The 21,032-nt window shown below is 31.4% G+C and overlaps 1 protein-coding gene across 2 annotated transcripts in view; it reads left to right on the top strand.

Moving 5' to 3' along the window:
* The window catches only part of LOC114340166 (transcription elongation factor SPT6), a 168,549-nt gene that overhangs the window by 102,199 nt on the left and 45,318 nt on the right, over positions 1–21,032 (top strand). For both annotated transcript variants that reach the window (XM_050655712.1, XM_050655711.1), the window contains 2 exons: positions 13,505–13,855; positions 17,165–17,460. In XM_050655712.1, the coding sequence (XP_050511669.1) occupies positions 13,505–13,855; positions 17,165–17,460 (647 nt within the window). The remainder of the gene's footprint in view (positions 1–13,504; positions 13,856–17,164; positions 17,461–21,032) is intronic.

The following is a 21,032-nucleotide window of genomic DNA, read 5'->3' as shown; positions in this document are numbered from 1 at the left end:
TCCGAAGAAGCGTCCCATTCCAACCCTAATACTTTAAGTGTTTTGGACGAAATATCATCATTAAATGTAAGAGGTTTTATTGCTAAATCTGATACAGCTAATCCTTTCAATAAATCGGGTACATTACTGGACCATTTTTTCAACTCAAAACCTCCTTTGGCAAGTAAGGCAATAAGTTCGTCTCTTAGTGCTAAGGCATTTTCGAAACTAGGACAGGAAGAAATGATATCATCAACGTAGGTTCCAGTTTTAAGTGCCTCGGCTGCTAGAGGAAACGAATCCCCGTCATCATTAGCCAACTGATGTAGACATCTAATAGCAAGATAAGGAGAACAAGAGAGACCATAAACAACTCTGTTGATACGAAGATCTCGAACAGGTTCAGAATTATTAGAACGCCAAAGTACTCTTTGATAATCTGTTTGAGTAGGATTAATTAAAATTTGCCTATACATTTTAGAAATATCGGCCGTAATTACATAACCATGCAATCGAAAATTAATCAAAATTGTACAGATGTCAGTCTGAAGCTTAGGACCAGTGAATAATTTGTCATTGAGTGAGGGTTGATTTGGAAGATGCCCGGAACCATTAAAAACGACCCTTAATTTACTTGTTAGACTTTCAGGTCTTAAAACACAATGATGCGATAAATAGTAAACATAAGGTGAATCGAAGTTATTCAATGGGACAGGTTCCATGTGACCGAGCTCAACAAATTCCTTCATAAAGGTGCGGTATTGGTCATAAAGTTCAGGAGATTTTTGAAGCCTTCTTTCTAATGAATAAAACCTACTAAGAGCAAGTGATCTAATATTAGGAAAGACAGGATTTTCTTCCTTAAAAGGTAGATCTACTACAAAGCGTCCTGATTGTTCACGCTTATAAGTATTCATAAACATATTTTCCACTTTAGCATCATCAGGAGCTAAGCAAAAAACTTCAGGGACTGCTTCTAATTCCCAGAATTTCTTTATTTGCTGATCCAAAGAAACCGTATCTTCAACTTGGCAAAATAAAGAAGTAAGAGTAGGTGCCTTTGAAATATTTACTTTTCCCATAAGCACATAGCCAAATATAGTATTAATTGCATCAGGTTGATCTTGATTGCCGTAAATACGTCCATCCAAAAGAATTGTAGAGAATACATCAGCTCCTAAAAGAATGTCGATGGATCCTCTACGAAAGAAGTTATCATCTGCTAACTTTAAATTAGCAATATGGGGCCAAGTATTAACTTCTAAATTACATAAAGGCTGATCCTCACATATTTTTGTCAAGACTAACGCATCGGTTGTCAAAATAGGAGAAGATTTACGTACTGGTTTAAAAGAAATGGTAACCCCACCTAAATTAGTGGTCGACTGCATAGAACCTAATCCTTGGATGTTAGCTGAAGTTTTCATGGGACGTAAACCTAAACGCCTAAGGGTCTTTTGACAGATGAAGGACGTCATGCTTCCCGAATCTAACAGACACCTAACAGGTTGGTAGTTACCGTGACAATCAAGCACCTCAATACATGCAGTGGAAAGCAAAGTACTTTTATCAGCGGAAGAAAAACACACAGAAACGGATGATCCAGTCGTTGAATTTAAAGTGGATGCCGCCGAATCTTGAACATTCTCTTCTTTCTTAGAAGAGGAGAAGCAAAGGAGTGTATGATGTTTTTTATGGCACGAGTGACAAGTCCATGTAGATTTGCATAGGCTAGAACGATGTGATCCAAGACAGTTAATACACATCTTGTTCTTTTTTATTAATTGAAATCGATCTACAGGAGATTTTGCCAAAAAAACGGAGCATTTATAAATGGCATGGGTATCATTAGTTTTACAGATAGAACATTTTGGTTCAGGTTCTGTTTGAGCAAGCAATGATGTAGATTTGGAAGAATTAGGTTTTTTAGAAAAGTTAGATTTTGGTTTAGTGTGAAAATCAATATTATCTAAAGCGAGACAACTTTGATTTAAAAAATCAATCAGTTTTTTATAGCTTGGGATGGTTGAATTATTATGAAAAAGCTCAAAACGTGTTACTAAAGAAACAGTTAATCGTTTTAAAATCATTTGAACAAGTATAAAATCCCAATGTACTGTGGGTAGTCCTAGCTTATTTAGAGATGCCACATTTTTCGAAAATGTATCTAACAACTTGCGTAGTTCTTTTGGATCTTCTGAAGTCAGTTGTGGTGAACTTTCAAGGTTATTCCATAAATTGGCAGCGATTACCCTAACATTATTAAATCTTTCACAAAGCAGATCATAGGCAATTGGATAATTGTTTGCTGTGATGTCAATATGATCCACAGCATCGCGCGCTGCACCCTTTAAACACGATAGTAACAAATTAAATTTGTCAATTGGTTGTAAGTAAGTAAGAGTATGAACGCGAGCATCAAACTGATCTATAAAACTTCTAAATTCAGTTATTTTTCCACTGAAAGATGGCAATTCCGGTTTCGGTAAATTAAAATAATTTATAGGTAAAGGATTTTGAGACTGTGAAGTTGATGTAGTTTGCTGACTTGATGTTGAAGATTTTCTAAAGGCTTGCACGTATGTTAATTTAATTTTATAATATAATTTGTCAAAATTACTACGGCAATCATCTTCGACTTTAAATAGCGCGTCCTCATTATCTTGCTCAGAAACTAACATAATTATTTTATTATGAAGATCATAAAAATTGTCACGAATTTTTTCCAATCCTTCATACATAACTTCCAAAACCGGGTAAAAATTCTTATCGTCAGCAGCTACCTTTAAAGCAACAGCATGAATTTCAGTCATTTGTTGCACTTCAACTTGTCTTAAAGATTGATATTTTTTAATTTTATCTGCCATTTTGTAAATTTAAATGTAGAATTAATAAATTTAGAAAAATATGAAATTAGCGTTAGGAAATAAAATAGGTTCACCACACGAAAATTAATAAAATACAACCGAACTTTGTGCTAATAAAATAGAAAACTATGTCCTCTGCTATTTGAATATTTATAGACAAAAAATAATTATAAAACATAAACCCTTTAAATAAAAATTACTGTGTAAAATAAACACACAGTTTCATCTATAATAGAGTCAACCTGTATAATAATTATTATAACAAAATTTGTCTATTGGCCGACGTTGACAATTTAATAATAATTACTTTTACATTAATGTGTTCCTTTTTTACTTAAAAAACAACATTAACTGAGGTATAGGTACCACTAACGATCGGCACAAACAAAAAACCAATGTACTAATTGATACGTGATTTTAATTTTGTAAAGAATATTTTATCGCCTTATGTTAAAGAATAACAAAAAATAAAGTCAAAGGAAATGCGGTTAAATAACCTGAATTTGATTCTGATCTTTGTAAATTAGCAAAGTATGACAATAAAATCAAACAATTCAGGTTTAAAAGAAACTTTCCCCGACTATATTACCCTCTTAGAAAAATGAAAAAATGCAAGAAAAAAATATAGAAAATGGATCTATCCGGCTCGAAGGACCAATAAATCATCTTGGAGGAGATTACTAACTCAGTGAGCTTTATTAGTGGACTGTTTAGCATAGGGTGAATTTAAAATAGAATAAAAAAAATAACAGTAAAAAAACCAGACCTTAAAGTAAATTGTAATAAAAATATTTCCTACCTTGTCATTTCTCGTTGCACAAGCTGGAGCAGGCCTGCTATTTTTCGTACTGCTATTGCTGAGTAGTATAAAGTATAAATCACTCGCGAGGACTATATTGAGTTTCTATACACTTTTCGGAATGATTGTAAGTGACTGTTAACCAAGAGAGTTGGTTGGCGAATTGTCTTTTTAAAATGAGGCGAGTAGGCAGGTAATTACATACAAAAAACTTTAAGGTTTTTACTTGAAAATAATGATAAAAATTAATACATACTCACTGAATTAGGTATTGGCCTACTCGTATATACGGGGTGTCCCATAATATTGAAAAGAAAATGAATTAAAATATTCTTTACAAAAACAAGAAAATTAAAAATTGTTATTCCTACTTATGTGGACGAACCACTTTATATTTTTGATGGTGCTGAAAACGAAAATTGGGGTTGTTTTGAAAAAATGCCCCTTTTTTTTGAAAAAATCACTGTTACGTTAATTAACAACACTAAGATCTGAAATTAACCAATATTTTATAAGAAAAGTCAAAGTTTTTAACAAAGTTTTTAGCAAGAAAAAATGTTAAAAATTGTTAAAACGGTAGTGTTATAAACAAAAAGTATTTTGCGTTGCGACTAAAGTAAAAAAAAATAATGGGCGTAGCCGAATGAGAATAAATTCGCGGACTACCATTCGCTAGCGCTAGACCGTTGCAGCCCATTTTTAACATTGACAGTATACCGGATTTGAAGCTTAATATATATTTATATATTTTGGTAGAAACTTGCATTTTATGAATATTATTATCTTGCACATTTATTTAGTAAAATTATATTTTAAATAAATAAATTTAAAAAATGACAATAAAAAGGCCACTTAAAAAAGGTTTATACATCCCATTAGCTGCTTTGTTTTGGATAATTTTGCAATGAAAATAAGATAAACATTATTATTTTAATGTGGTACCATAGATAAAAAAAATAGTAAACTTGGAACAGTAGAACCCGATTGGTAGGTATAGGCCATTTTTTATTCTCTATTTTGAATCCGTGTGTAGTCCAGGCTGTATCGTCGACCCCGTTAGGTAAATTATTCCGATTCTTATTTTTTGCACAAACTTACTCAAAAAAAAAGAACCTTATAACAAATCCAAAGGGTACCAAGAGCTACCGCGGCCGGAAAATTGTTTAAACAATTTTTTCATTAGTTTTCTGTTAACTTATAAAAGTTGGGTGACAAACTGTTTAGTTTATAATTTTAATCAACGGAGCATTAAAACATAGGCCCTGAAGAAGTTTTCTGGAAAATTTCAAGTCAAAATATGCAACAGAAAAAAAGTTACGCGACCTTATAGACGAGTGGTACTCCCCAAAAAAAAAAACGCTCATTTCTCGAGATATCAACCACACAACCTAAAAATAAAAAAAAATGAAATCACGTTTTTCTTAAAATTAAAAGTTACACCACCTTTTTTCTATAAAACATTTTGTTCTCTGTACTCTAGATTTTAACATAAAATTAATTGAACAGCTAAATTTCAAATTTTGTCACTCAACTTTTGCGATTAAACTTTGCAATTCAAGAATCTGCACCTTTTACTTCAAACAATTTATAACTTTCTTTGTAGCAAGACAGAAATATTGAAGCAGGTCCCATTGTCTTCAGAATGGTGAGAAATATATACTATAAAAATTTCAGAAAAAAATATTACAATGGAACTGAGCTGTAGCAAGTTAAACGCAAAAAACGTGATTTTTATTTTTAGGGTAAAGTTGCGATTTTGATAATGTTTCCCCACGTAAAATTCAAAACAACCCTAATTTTCGTTTTCAGCACCATCAAAAATATAAAGTACCTATTACCAAAATTAGTATCAGTATCTCGAGAAATAAGCTTTTTTTGGGGTGTGCCAGTGTGCCGCTGGTCTATAAAGTCACATAACATTTTTCCTATTGCATATTTTAAATTAAATTTTTTTGGAAAACTTCTTCATGAATTATATTTTATTTCTGTGTTAGTTAAAATTATAAACTAAAAAGTTTGTCACTCAACTTTTTTAAGTAAGCATGAAACTAACGAAATCTGACGACAAAATGTTTAAAAATCAACAACTTCTCTTTTAATACGTTTATTCATTTTGGACAAATCTCATTGTTATCTAAATGCTTCAAAGATAACACAGTAAAATTTTCAAAAGGAAATATTTACAGCGACCAAAAAATACAGTGAGTTAAAATTGAAAAATCACCAAAATTGATTTATCGCATTTTGGCATAAAATTTGATTTTTGAACATGTTCCACTAATTCTAGAAAAAAATAAACTCCATATTCGGATTCGGAGACCTCGAAAACATAAGGAATGACGAAAATTTGTTATTCACTTTAAAGTTGATTTTTGTGGTCGGTATAACGTAATTTTAGGAGCTGCTGCCGGTCGCCAATCGCGCCCACTATTCAGTCAGTCGACTACGCCCGCTATTTTTTACTTTAGTCGGAACGCAAAATACTTTTTGTTTATAACACTACTGTTTAAACAATTTTTAACATTTTTTCTTGCTAAAAACTTTGTTAAAAACTTTGACTTTTCTTATAAAATATTGGTTAATTTCAGATCTTAGTGTTGTTAATTAACGTAACAGTGATTTTTTCAAAAAAAGGGGCTATCTCAGACCCCAAGGGTCGTACGACCTAAAATTTTTTTTTATAAGTTGTGTATTTTAACCAGCTTTCCGTATTTTTTATTGCCATTTAATTTGATCTAATTTCTACGAAATTATTGTAATTGTTTATAAGCTTAAAAACTGCTATTTATTAACAAATAATTTTGTGTACGTATATGTAATTTTTTTTTACTGTTTTTTTCATACGCTGTTAGTATACATCTTAACGAAGGAAATGAGCCCCGGATTATTGAGATACATTCAGCCATATTAACTGGACCAGCCTCAGAACTTAGCTCGTTTTTCAAAAAATTTTATAAACAAATTCAATTTTGCGAAAACTATTTAACAGATCTGGACCATTTTTTGCACACCATTCAAACACCATAATGCCCTCAATTTTAGTTATATTAAAACATATTCTAATGAACAATAAAATTGTTATTAACAATATTCAAAAACAGTGATTTTGTCTTCCGTTTTGCAATAACTTTTTTGTTTATTAACCGATTTTCATTTAGCGTATCTCATTCGATGTATCTTTTTTTTCTGAAAAAGTTATCTGTGGACGTCAAATTTCTAAATAAACAAGTTTTTAAGTTATGAGCAAAAAACTAAGTTTGACGTTTTGATTGTTTATTTAAAAAATGTTCCACTAAAAAATTGATGAATCCCAAGATGGTAGTCTTTTTGTAATATCTCATACTACACATTTCAACTGTCAAACCTCGTCTTTTCCGTTATGTCTAGAAAAAACCTAACTTGATTGGCCTATATGGTGTAACCAGAAGATTAGTTCTAATAAAGTTTTATTTTTAATATTGTTAATATTAAAAGTAAAACTTTCGTTCGTCTTTAGCAGATGCATCCATGTCATCGTGATCTTTCGTTTGCTGATCGAGGCTGGCGGCCAGAATTTTAGTGGTGCAGAGAGAATCAGATATGCGCTTTCTGAAGAAACTCTAACAAGAGTTGGTTCAGAGAGAATCAAATATGCGCTCTCTGAAGAAACTCTAACAAGAGTTGAAACTGGTTAGAGTGCTTTTGGCGCTCTCTGAACTAACTAAAATAATACGGCTCTTGTTTCGATTCACAACGAAATGATTATTTATTATTTTTATTAGTTTTACTCCTATTCTGAGTATTGAGAACTAATCTGTGTTGGAATTTTTACCATGCTGGGCAGGCGGGAAGTGAGATGCAACCTGATAGATCTCCCTCGGCCTTCTTTGCTCCGGCAATTCGTTGGCTTGCAAATTTTAGAAGCCACGAATTGTGTAACCAGAAGATTAGTTCTAATAAAGTTTTATTTTTAATATTGTTAATATTAAAAGTAAAACTTTTGTTATTTTAATTTAGTTTGGTTATGTTTATCAATAAACGAACAATGCATTTTAAAGTACAATAATTTTTCTACTAACGAAAAGAGAGGTCGTAGAAAAACTATAGTATTCTACTCGCATGTAAATGCCATTACTCACTCTGATGACTCACTCGCCTTCGGCTTGTGTAGCAAACTTCATCATCGTGAGTAATAGCCATCATTACATGCTCTTTGAATAATACAGTGCTAGTCAAAAGTCCGTACCCCCCTCGTATCTTTTGAACGGTTATACCTATAATAGTGAAATTTGGAGGAAGGAAATAAACGGCCGTAAGCTTCTTAACTAGTTATGACAGGTGAGGTAATAGTGACAGATGACGTTACAGAGCCACTGTGACCGATAATTTTAAATAGGACCTTATGGTAAGTGATACCTCGTTTGAAAGGTATTTAGAATACCTATTCAGTCATACTAATTTTTTTGAGTTTAGGTTGATTTTGATTTTGGTGAATAAATTAAATAAATATAATATTGTAGTTTCGAATTTAATTAATAAAAATTCAAATGTCCGCCTATGAATTTTTTGGCAAAAAAGTTGACGTTTTTTAATTCTCAAGTAGTTTTTACGTCAACGTCAACCTGTTTGACAAGTAATCATAGGCGGAATTTTGAATTTTTATTAATTAAATGCGAAACTACAATCTTATATTTATTTCATTTGTTCATCAAAATTAGCTTAAACTCAAACAAAATTAGTATGACTGAATAGGTATTTTCAATACCTTTCAAACGAGTTATCACTTGCCATAAGGTCCCATTTAAAATTATCGGTCACAGTGGCTCTGTAACGTCATCTGTCACTATTACGTCACCTGTCATGACTAGTTAAGAAGCTTACGTCCGTTTATTTTCTTCCTCCAAATTTCACTATTATAGGTATAACCGTTCAAAAGATACGAGGGGGGGTACGGACTTTTGACTAGCACTGTATACAATTACAGTAGAACCCCGATTATCCGTGCTATGATTTTCTATTACTCAAATTGCATTTTTGAGGTTTTATCAAAATAGCGTCATCGTAAATCACTCGACGGAAACTCTATACACCGAAAGAGAGACTCATAATGAAAGATTTATTTATTCTGTTATCTTTTTATGATAGGTACAGCTGGTTCCTAAAAAAACTGATACGACTCTTAGTAAGATTTGATTATTTTGAGCAGTGTATTTTATTGGTCTGACATTATATTATATTTATTATGACAGACTGTCAAAGTCAGTTAAAATAAACAAACAAACAACTGATTACATATAGACCAAGAGGCAGCGCTGAAAAATTTATTTGAATTTACTAAAGCTAGATTTTTCACAGTTGATTACTGTGAGTGTGTAGAGAAACATACTGCGATCGGTCAAGCGAAACGTAGAACAGGGGTTACTGAGAGGGTAACAAAGTTGCTTTCTTACGAAGGTAATTATTTCCATTTACTAAGGCTGAAAATTAGTACACACATTCTAAATTAAAGATAAATAAAAGTTATTATAGTCGGTCAGCTGTATGACGCGACAGAGCCGGTAGGTCGGCCCCAATAGTCGATTGAGGAAATGAAGCATTTTGGCTCGAAATTTTTTCGTCCAGCATGGATTTACTTGAAATTTTCACAGAAGGTAGGGAATAGTCCAAGGATCATTTTCTATATCATGCCGCTATCCTACGCTAAAACCTTGGGGGTGATTCCCACCCCATCTCGGGGGTGGGAATTTTCTATTACATTTTAACCATGTAATTCGATGGAAAATGTGATTCTAAGAAAAAAATGTTTTTTACATTTTCTTCGTAAAACTAATATTTTTCGAGTTATTCGCGCTTGAAAATAACAGTTTTTCGACGAAAAAATCGACTTTTTTAGAGGGTTTTTTGAGAATACCTCGAAAAATATGCATTTAATCAAAAAAACTGTAGATATCGAAATTGTATCTTTTAGTAACACAAACCAAATTCTTTTCCTATAATATCTTTAAGACCAATACAAACCGAGATACAGCAAAGTTTAGCTTTTTTCGTCAAATGCACAATTTGAAATATTCAAAGCCAAATAATGGGAAAAATTTGCATTTTTCGAGGAAACTTAAATAATCCTTTTTCAAGTAAACAATTAAACCTTTCAAAATAAAATAATAAAAAGTTTCTAGCATAAAAATTAAGCGACTTACAAAAAAATTTCGGTACCTGCTTTTCTCTACGAAAAAATCAGTGAAAACAACCCCCTAACTACCTTCCTAATTCAAAATTGGTCTTCACCTTTCTGTAGTTCCTTTTATATTTATATTATCAATACACTCAAGGAGTTTGACCTATTTAAATTGCCTAATTTTGGAAAAATTGGAGTTTAAAGAAAAATTGATTTGTTCTGAAGCTATTTTCTTGTGGCATTTTTACAATTTTAACTATTTATAATGGGAAATAAGCCACAATATTATTAAAAAATGATTTTTATTAACGTTTCAACGCCCAAATCGGGTGCCGTTGTCAAAATACAAAATACTACTAACATAAACAAAAATGTTGTTGCTTAGTAAAAAAATTCTTGTAATAATTTATTTATTTTGACTCATTTATATCGGCAATTCAGATACATATGATACATTTTAAAGTAGAAGACTTTAAAATGATATTGCCAATATTTATGAGTTGCGTTCCTGGGACGACTTTACTGAAAGATAGTTCATTCGATTACATGAAATCAACCCCAACTCAAGAATATCCGTCACAAAAAAATATGGATACCCATACTGAAAGAGGAAGTCAATAGAAAGAAAATACCACAATTAGTAAGTCAATAGTCGAGTTAGTACATATTTTATATTTTAGTATTACTTATATATCCATGTATTATTGATATTATTTATAATTTAAACAAAATTATAGTAAAGTCAGAATTTGGTATTAATTTTGAGAGTAAATTAAATGTAAGACCAAATACTTACGATGTCGGGATAGTATCACGAGGTTTTTCGTGGTTTTCCCTTGTGATTTACTATGAGATCTCTAGCGCGAGAATTTTAATGTCACCGTTGCATGTGGTTGTCTTTTTAAAGACAGATCACATGCTATGATTTTTTTGTGACGGATATTCTTGAGTTGGGGTTGATTTCATGTAATAGAATGAACTATCTTTCAGTAAAGTCGTCCCAGGAACGCAACTCATAAATATTGGCAATGTCATTTTAAAGTCTTCTACTTTAAAATGTATCATATGTATCTGAATTGCCGATATAAATGAGTCAAATTAAATAAATTATTAGAAGAATTTTTTTACTAAGCAACAACATTTTTGTTTATGTTAGTAGTATTTTGTATTTTGACAACGGCACCCGATTTGGGCATCGAAACGTTAATAAAAATCATTTTTTAATAATATTGTGGCTTATTTCCCATTATAAATAGTTAAAAATTGATTTTTTGCAATTTGGTATTTTTCACCTTTTACTTCAAAATATCTCCGAAAATACTGAAGATATGAAAAAAATTATAAACTACTAAATTGTAGCTTTTTTAATGACTAAAATTACCCTGTACATAGATTTTCATTACAGTGAATAGTTAGCCAGATATAGCTGTTTAAAACCTCTATTTACCAGTAAAGACCCCCTTATTCGAGCCCTCTAAACCCGCCCCAATTAAAAACTAAGGCATCTTACGGAATTTAATTTACACAGTCTTATAGCTCTTTAAAAATCCTACAAAATCATTTTTGCGGGTCTCATTACTGAGAGGGTATCAAAGTTGCTTTCCTACGAAGGTAATTAAATCCATTTACTGAGGCTGAAAATCAGTACACAGTGAGATATATTTTTCCAAAATTAGGCATTTTAAATAGGTCAAACTCCTTAAGTGTATTGATAATATAAATATAAAAGGAACTACAGAAAGGTGAAGACCAATTTTGAATTAGAAAGCTAGTTAGGGGGTTGTATTCACTGATTTTTTCATAGAGAAAAGCAGGTACCGACATTTTTTTGATTATAAGTCACTTAATTTTCATGCTAGAAACTTTTTATTATTTTTTAAAGGTCTAATTATATACTTAAAAAAATATTATTTAAGTTTTCCTCGAAAAATTCAAATTTTCCCCATTATTTGGCTTTGAATATTTCAAATTATGCATTTGACGAAAAAATCTAACCTTTAATATGCCGTACCTCGGTTTCTATTGGTCTTAAAGATATTATTGGAAAATAATTTGGTTTGTATTACTAAAATATACAATTTTGATATCTACAGTTTTTTTGATTAAATGCATTATTTTCCGAGGTATTCTCAAAAAACCCTCTAAAAAAGTCGATTTTTTCGTCGAAAGACTGTTATTTTCAAGCGCGAATAACTCGAAAAATATTAGTTTTACGAAGAAAATGTAAAAAACATTTTTTTCTTAGAATCACTCTTTCCATCGAATTATGATTAAAATGTAATAAAAAATTCCCACCTCCGCGATGGGGTGGCAACCACCCCCAAGGTTTTATCGTATGATAGCGGCATGATATAGAAAATGATCCTTGGAGTATTCCCTACCTTCTGTGAAAATTTCAAGTAAATCCATGCTGAACGAAAAAATTGCGAGCCAAAATGTTTCATTTCCTCAATCGACTATTGGGGCCGACCGACCGGCTCTGTCCCGTCATACAGCTGACCGACTATAATAACTTTTATTTATATTTAATTTAGAATGTGTGTACTGATTTTCAGCCTTAGTAAATGGAAATAATTACCTTCGTAGGAAAGCAACTTTGATACCCCCTCAGTAACCCCTGTTCTACGTTTCGCTTGACCGACCGCAGTATGTTTCTCTACACACTCACAGTAATCAACTGTGAAAAATCTAGCTTTAGTAAATTCAAATAGATTTTTCAGCGCTGCCTCTCCGTCTAATATGTTAATTCATAAATTGTAATTATTATTAAGGTCTAAATTTTTTTATTGTTTTGAATTTCTGCAGTTTATAAAGAGTATATAAATGATAGTTTTTACATAAAATAGAGTTGTTGTTATCATTTTTATTATTAAGGAATAAAACAAACGACAATCAACAATATGTATATTAAAGCAAGAATTGTAACCAAATTAAAAGATAACTGGGCACTATCAGAGGCAGCAAAACATTTTAACATAAGCAGAACCACAGTTTTTCTATTAGGTAATAAAAAATAGTGGAAACAAGAAACTCTCGAAAGAAAGCGAGGGTCTGGAAGACCAAAACTATACTAAATTTAGGTACATATGTAAAAATAAAAGTAATATTTTGTAATATCTCTATCAGCAGTGATAACAGCTTGTAGTCTTCGGTCCATCTGCGTGAAAGGAACTGTGAAATTGTCTTCTTCAGAGAGCTCTTCCCAAACCTTGCTTTCTTTCGAGAGTTTCTTGTTTTCTCCATCTTTTATTAATATTAGAAACAGTTGTTCTGTTTACGTTAAAATGCTTCTTTGCGGCAGATAGTGACCAACCATCTTCTAATTTCGTTACAATTCTTGCTTTTAGTTCTTTGCTAGCATGTGGAGCCATTTTTTGAGGTTGAACAGAATAAGTTATCGAACAAATTTTAAGATTTGGCAGTGACAGTATGTAAATAATAAGTATTTATCCTTCAAAATACACTGCTCAATTTTCTACAAAATACGCTTTAAGAGTCGTATCAGTTTTTTTGGAACCAGCTGTACATATATGTATGTGTATGCGTACATATGTATTATACATAAGAAATACATGTTCGGATTATCCGTGCTTTTCAATTTTATCCGTGCCACCTCCGGTCCTGAGGAGCACGGATAATCGGGGTTATACTGTATTACCTACTAAAAAAAATTCCATATTATTACATCGTAGTTACGTTTTTTAGGAAGCTGATCTTCAAGCACTGAAAAATTTCATATTCCTTAAAAAGCCTCATGTGATAGCAGTAGGGGGTGAGTCCAGAGAAGCCTTAATGATCGCTGATGATATCAGAGGAGTAATAAGTGAACTAATAGAATCCGACCAATTCCCACAGATTAGGGTTGAAATTATTGATAATGAATTAGCCAAAGTGTACGCAAATTCCATTAAAGGTTCAACTGATTTCAGAGATTATCCAGAGTTGTTAAGGCAAGCTATTTCATTAGCTCGAAGAATGCAAGATCCTTTGGTTGAATTTTCCCAATTATGTAATAGCGATGAGGAAATTTTGAGTCTGAGGTTTCATCCCTTGCAGGTTAGTATTTCATTTTTAGATAATTATTTATAAACAGATGCATAATAATTCCTTCATCAACTTAAATTATCTCCCAGGGGATACAGTGATTGTAGTCAATACAGGGTTCATTATCATTTACTTCTTTTCAGATTTTTTATCTGTTGCTGATAGAATACGGAATAGGGGAAGTTGTATAAAATTTTAAATTCGAAAAAAATGTTATAAATTACAACAGAACATAATTTAAAACACGTATCAAAGATAAAAAAGTAGTTTTTGTGTTCCGTTTTACCCCTAAAGACGATTCTAAGTTCAAATTATTGCAGCTAGCCCAAAACGCGTCGTGACGTCATATGGTTGTTTGTTTAAATTCTACACCAACAAAGTAAACAAAATTGTATATAATTTTAAATTAGACATTATAAACGTCAGTAGAAAATACGTTTGATCGTTTGAACTATTTTAATAACATAGGAAACTTGTATTTTTACAAAATGGCCCTAAACAACGCTTAAGTAGGAAAAATGAAAGAATACCCATGAACGAACATATAAAACACGCTGTATTTTTCTGTCACGGTGTCACACAAAAAATTGCACAGCGCAAGTACATGTAATAATTATTGTTACATGTACTTGCACTGGACAATTTTCTTTGTGACGCGATGACATTAAAATACAGCGTGTTTTATATGTTCGTTCGTGGGTATTCTTTCATTTTTCCGACTATATAGTGTTTTCTTTTATTTTCCATAGTAAACCTTTTGTCCTTTCCTTCAAAAACTTTATCAAACTCCAATCTCAACAAACTGGTATATATTATTACAATTATATGCGATAAGTGTCTTCAGAATATAAATTTTTCCCTTATTCCGCGATGATGAGCTGGCCAAATACCCAAGTAGGTGGAGGCCAATAAACTAAAGAAGAAGAAGAAGAATATGCCTAAATATATCCATAAATATAAATATAACCATAAAGTTCAACTATGTGACGTCACGGGTCGTTTGAAATATTTTAAATCACAGAAGGCTTTAAATTTGTACTTCTTAGTTATGAGTTTTTGAAGCGTGACATTTTGGAAATCCCATTTTTAAACTAAACTGAACATTATTATGTAATAAAAAAATGTGCAAGTTCCCTATTGCTCTTTATTCTATGATTCAGTGTCTGATACGACCCTCTTTACTTGATTCTACATCCGTCCTAAACATTTCTGTCAAAACTACGCGTTGATAACTTCTGTCTAAAGCCAGCCACTCATGGTACTGCGGTGTCATTCGACAAAATCGTCAATGATATCAATCCTGCAGTATTGCAGCAAACAAACCAGTCTCTCTGTGGTAAAATTGTAACGATTGCGTTGGATGCACGGTCACACACGATCAAAATTTTTGCCAATTAGTCAATTTCGGCAAAATTAAACGACGCCGCAATATCGTGAGTGGCCGGCTTAAGGCTGGGTTAAGCTAGGCCAGGGAATTAGCGCTTAAAAAATGTTTTTATTGTTCTAGTGAACAATATTGTTCACTAGAATCCTTAATGTTGTTGCTACAAATAAATTTCTTTATACTAACCTTTCGTTACAATTATTCAAATACCGCTTAATCTAATCTATTTTTAAACATCCTATCTGTCACAATTCCTACACAACTACATCAATATATCCTCTCATTACTCTCCAAGTCCAGCTATTTGTATGGGTCTTCATCTAGTTTCCAACCAACACTACACAACATTCATTCCATTAACATCAACATCAACCCTTTACTGATTTAATTTTCACATTTACACCTATCTTTCTCATCTTCTTACCTATCATCACTATCATTTGGTAGCTGGTTGTGGTCGGACTCCTGTGGCTCTCAGTTTCTCTCTCATTTCTTTCACCAATCTCAATCACTCTGCTGTCTGATATTTACAATTCCACAACTTGATTGCATCCAATTACTTTTCACAATCTAATTTTAACTGTTTAATATTAAAAAAAAAATTTCTTTTTATTTTTGAAACAACAACTTTTACTCAACACCTTCTTTCTTTATTTTCTCCATAAAGGTAATAACTTAGAAAAATCTTACTTAATTTTTTCATTGTCCTAGATATACACATATATGGACAGAATAATATTTTTAAACCTTTTTATAACAACTATAATTCCTAATCAGTGTTGAGTAACCCTCACATACCCCATAAACTTTAATATAGTACGAATTTCAGTTACATTAATTCATCCTCCATAACAATATTAAAATATTAGACATATAGAGCTCATTGTCTCATAATTTTACCATTAGCCATACCTTTGTTGCCTTTCTCATTTCATTCAGTTAGGTACCTACATTAATCATCTTCGTGCTGGATGTCAAATAACTGCATACTTTCAACCTAGACATTGCCTTCACCATGTTTAATAGTATAGGAAAAATATACCTATTTTCTCTGCCCTAAATGCATTAGATCATATGGGCAAATTATTCTTTTTCAACTATTAAAACAAGATAATATCTTCATTTTATTTAAAATACACCTCGTGTATGGTTGGTTGCCTATCTTTAGTAATACACTTATTAAACCCCACTGACAATTGGTTTTTTTTTTTAAATAACATTATTTTCACTCTGTATATCATTCTTGGTAGTTTAATAGTGAATACTTGTGATCCCAGCACATGATGTTTGTTGTTATTATCGTATTTTACTACAAATAAATTTTAAAACTATTGGTTAGTGTACCTAACTACATATCAGTTCACAAAACTTCGTGTGGGACCGTCTGTCTCGTGCTGTCATCAGTCAGAAATGCTTTCTTACCTGTCACCTGTAATTAGTTGGCTTTCACATTTCTCTTTGTGAAGACAGAGAAATCAACTCAACCACCCACATACACGTGGTATAGTCATATAATGCTGTGAGGTATATCTTGTTTAAATTTCACCCATCGCCAGGGTTTAATATATAACACGCCAATGTAAGACTTTTGGTCGGCGTTTTAAGGGTTTTAATCCATGTATTTTTGGTGGCTTAGCATGTAGAGCTTGTAAGTATAACCTAATTTTTTATCTTGGTCAACCTTTAAATTTTTTACTTTGTCTTCACTAATTTTGGTTGTACTTATTTTAGGCTTAGAACACTGATGATGCTCTCTTTAGAGCGAAAACGTTCTGTCTTTTAATGTAGCCCTTTATTGGGGTTTTAAATAAATATACCTTTTACACAGAAGATTTTCTTCAATTTTTGTAATTAATGGTATACAGCCAGTTACAGGAAAATTTTTCCTTATGGATTTTAAATTTCTTTAAAGATATATTTATATGTTTTGTTTGTAGGAACAAGTCCAGAAAGAAGAACTACTAGAAGCTCTCTGTTTAGAATTTGTCAACAGAACAAATGAAGTAGGTGTAGATATAAATCTTGCCGTTCAGCAGATTCATAAAAGTAGTTTAGTTCAATTCATATGCGGTCTAGGACCGCGTAAAGGTCAAGCGTTACTTAAAGTTCTGAAACAAACTAATCAGAGGCTTGAAAACAGAACCCAATTGGTTACATTTTGTCATATGGGTCCAAAAGTTTTTATTAATTGTTCTGGATTCATAAAGATTGATACCAATAGTTTAGGAGACAGGTAAGATTAGTTATTTCTAAATAATATCTAATATGGGTTTAGTAAACTCTTTCTTAAGGGGATGGGTACAAAGTTTCGGCTTCAATGCTATTTAAATGGGATTCATTTTTTTTTTCGAATCCTGAGAAAACTAATAAGTATTTTTGAAAAATTTAAACGCAGAATGAAAGATTACGTTATTACCGAGGGCCGAAAGTCACTGAAAAGTTCTATAATGTTTATTTTAATAAGTTACAGGGGTGAAGAACTAAGAGAAAATGTAGTGTGATTTTTAATTTCAAATATCTCATTCAAAAGAAACTTTTTAGTTATTCTAAGGGACTTTCGGCCCTCGATAATAATTTAGTCTTTCATTCTGCGTTTAAATTTTTTAAAAATAATTATTAGTTTTTTCAGGATTCAAAAAAAATGGACACTATGTCCGTGGTGATATTTTCCAAATCGAACATTCGCTATCTTTGTCATACAACGCACTGCGTCGAATAGAATATGGTGACAAGACAGTGACAATTTTAAATATTTGACATGTCATCGGGAATATTTTGAGTTGTTGATTAAATAATATTGATAGTGTATTTGATAAATAATTGATTTAAGACGTGACTTAAAAAAAGTTATTTAGTGTTTATTATTTATGGAAGATCCAAGCAGAGAATACACCAGGATATATTCTGTGATTCAAGTATTTTGTTGTTAAAGATGTTCTTGTAAGCGTTCCATAGTAACAATATATGTGTTATTAAAAAATCACTTTATTACTTTTCCTCTTTTCTCGATTGAGTATTAGTTTTTGTTGTACAGTATATAAATTATAGCCCAATCAGGGGACGCAAAATTTTACGAAAACCTCCAAAAAAATAAAGGAAGGATGAAAATTTGGGAATAGGTAGTTGAAATTGTCTATTATTATATAAGAAAAAGTTTACAATTCTACATCCCCTCCATTTTACAAAAATTGGAAAATACGGGGTGAAAAATTTTTTCTCGGGGGTGAAAAAATATGTGTTCAAAATAAGTCCGGAATTGGATAAAATGACTAATTCTAAGTAACTTTTGTTCTATACAGTTTTTTACTAAGTCAATACTTTTCGAGTTTTGCGAATTTGCGAGTGAATGTGTTCATTTTTAACTAAAAAAAATGGTTTTGGACGGTTTTTCGGAGATAACTCAAAAAGTAAGTATTTTAGCAAAAAAAATATTCTTAGTAAAAATATAGCGTATAAAAAATTGTATAAAATGTTGTATGCGTGAGGTCTGCAGATTCAGTAGAAGCAGAGTTGCAGCTAATGAAATGTAGGTTCTTCTTCGTCAAATTTAAAATCGAATATTTCAATGTGAAATAACCAAAAAACGGAGCAATTTTCGAGGAAAATTCATTACAACTTTTTTAAAGTGTTTAAAAAAAGGTTTATTTTTGTTAAAAAAAAACTTCTAACAATAAAAGTAAGTGAGTTACGCTCAAAATATTGTTGGTCCCTTTTATTTTTTGGTAAAGAAAAGGCGAAAATCACCCCTTAATTAGCTTCTCAAATAAGGTTTATTTTTGTTAAAAAAAAACTTCTAACAATAAAAGTAAGTGAGTTACGCTCAAAATATTGTTGGTCCCTTTTATTTTTTGGTAAAGAAAAGGCGAAAATCACCCCTTAATTAGCTTCTCAAATAAAATTAATCGTTACCGCTTTACAAGTTACTTTACTTATGTATTGTTTATATTATCTATAAGTTTCATTGGTTCAAAGTGCTCAGTTTTGATAAAAATTGGGTTTAAAATAATACATTTTTTTTTAATTTTGAAAAAAATCGTAATTGTTTTTGGAATTAACTTCAAAACAATTAGGAATACCAAAAATCTCAAAGAGTAATAAAATGTACGTTCTGCTTTTCTGAATATTTTTGATTTTTTGTTTTCTTGTTAGGCAAAAATTGGTTATGCTATGGCTGTTCAAAATTTGCCTAAACTTGTGATTAGTTACTCGTTCAAGCCATTTTAACTACAGCTTTTTCTAAACGAAGCACTTTGAACCGATGAAACTTACAGATCATATAAATAATACATAGACAAAGTAACCTGTGAAGTGGTAATGTTAAAATTCATATGTGATGCTAATAAGGGGGTAATTTTCGCGATTTTTTTACCAAAAAATAAAAGGGACCAACAATATTTTGAGCGTAATTCACTTACTTTTAATATTTCAAGTTTTTTTAAAAAAGTTAAAATTAATTTTCTTCTAAAAGTGCTCCGTTTTTGGGTTATTTCACATTGAAATATTCGATTTGGAATTTGACGAAGAAGAACCTACTTTTTATTAGCTGCAACTCTGCTTCTACTGGGTCGACAGACCTCATGTATACACCACGTTTTTCAATTTTTTATAGGCTATATTTTTGATAAGAATATTGTTTTCGCTAAAATACTTACTTTTGGAGTTATCTCCGAAAAGCCGTCCAAAAACATGTTTTATTTTGTTAAATATTAACATATTCACTCGCAAATAACTCGAAAAGTATTGACTTATTTTATCCAATTCCGGTCTTATTTTGAATGTATTTTTTTCATCTTCGAGAAGGGGGTATTCTACATCCCCTCCATTTTACAAAAATGAAGGGGATGTAGAATTGTAAATTTTTTCTTATATAATAATAGACATCTACCTATTTAATAATAGACATCTAATAATCAACTACCTATTCCCAAATTTTCATCCTTCCTCTATTTTTTTTAGGGTCAGATTGTTCTTTGATCGGGCTATTATTACAATCACTGAATACATAGTTAGTGAAAAAATTATAATATTAATTAACTGAATTAATAATGCAATTATACAAGTAACAGTTATCCAAGAACATTCAAAAGCCGTCTCTTTTTGCTGTGTAAAGACGGAAAAAGTAGGGATAGCCATAAAATATTTACGCCTACACTCTTAAACGGTTGTAAGCAGAAGTTGTACCGCATAAATTGTCTCTACAATGCAGATGTTTTTGTCTAATGTTTAAGGAAAAAAAAATTAGTTTACAAACTTAAAAGTATTTTTACACGTATATTACGACTACGTACACATATTATGTAGTCAATTTTTAAAATGCATTTATTTGATTAAAAAAGTCTTTTTTTCACAAATATACAGCTAGATTAGAACAAAAAGATATCCCCAGAAATGAATAACTCTTCTGAGCTTACAAACAAACACACCGGGAATGATCATAAAAGTTAAATCGCGGATTCCATATACTGAGCTAGAAAGTGTTAATTTTGAGCCAGTTGTCAAAAACGCCTCTCTGAAGCTCAAGAGAAGAGGATGAAGAAAGAGACAAAAATGGCTGCTAAAGCTGCAAAAATGGCAAAGTATTCCAATTTTATCTTTTTCATGGCATGACTTCAGGCCTTTTGTCTAATCGCCGTAATACTTCTTCATTTGTAACTCGGTCAACCCAACTTATTCTTAAAAAACCAAGGAATTCTAATGAGCAGACTAGTTCATATTTAGCGATGTTATAAAAGTATTCAGGACGGCGATGGCACACACACATCATCCTGATACTTACCTGATACCATTGATATATGGGGAATATAC

This window comes from Diabrotica virgifera, chromosome 7 (assembly GCF_917563875.1).
Source record: "Diabrotica virgifera virgifera chromosome 7, PGI_DIABVI_V3a".
NCBI classification, from domain to species: domain Eukaryota; kingdom Metazoa; phylum Arthropoda; class Insecta; order Coleoptera; family Chrysomelidae; genus Diabrotica; species Diabrotica virgifera.
Note: the sequence above shows the minus strand (reverse complement) of the source record. Positions and strands in the feature narration are given on the sequence as shown.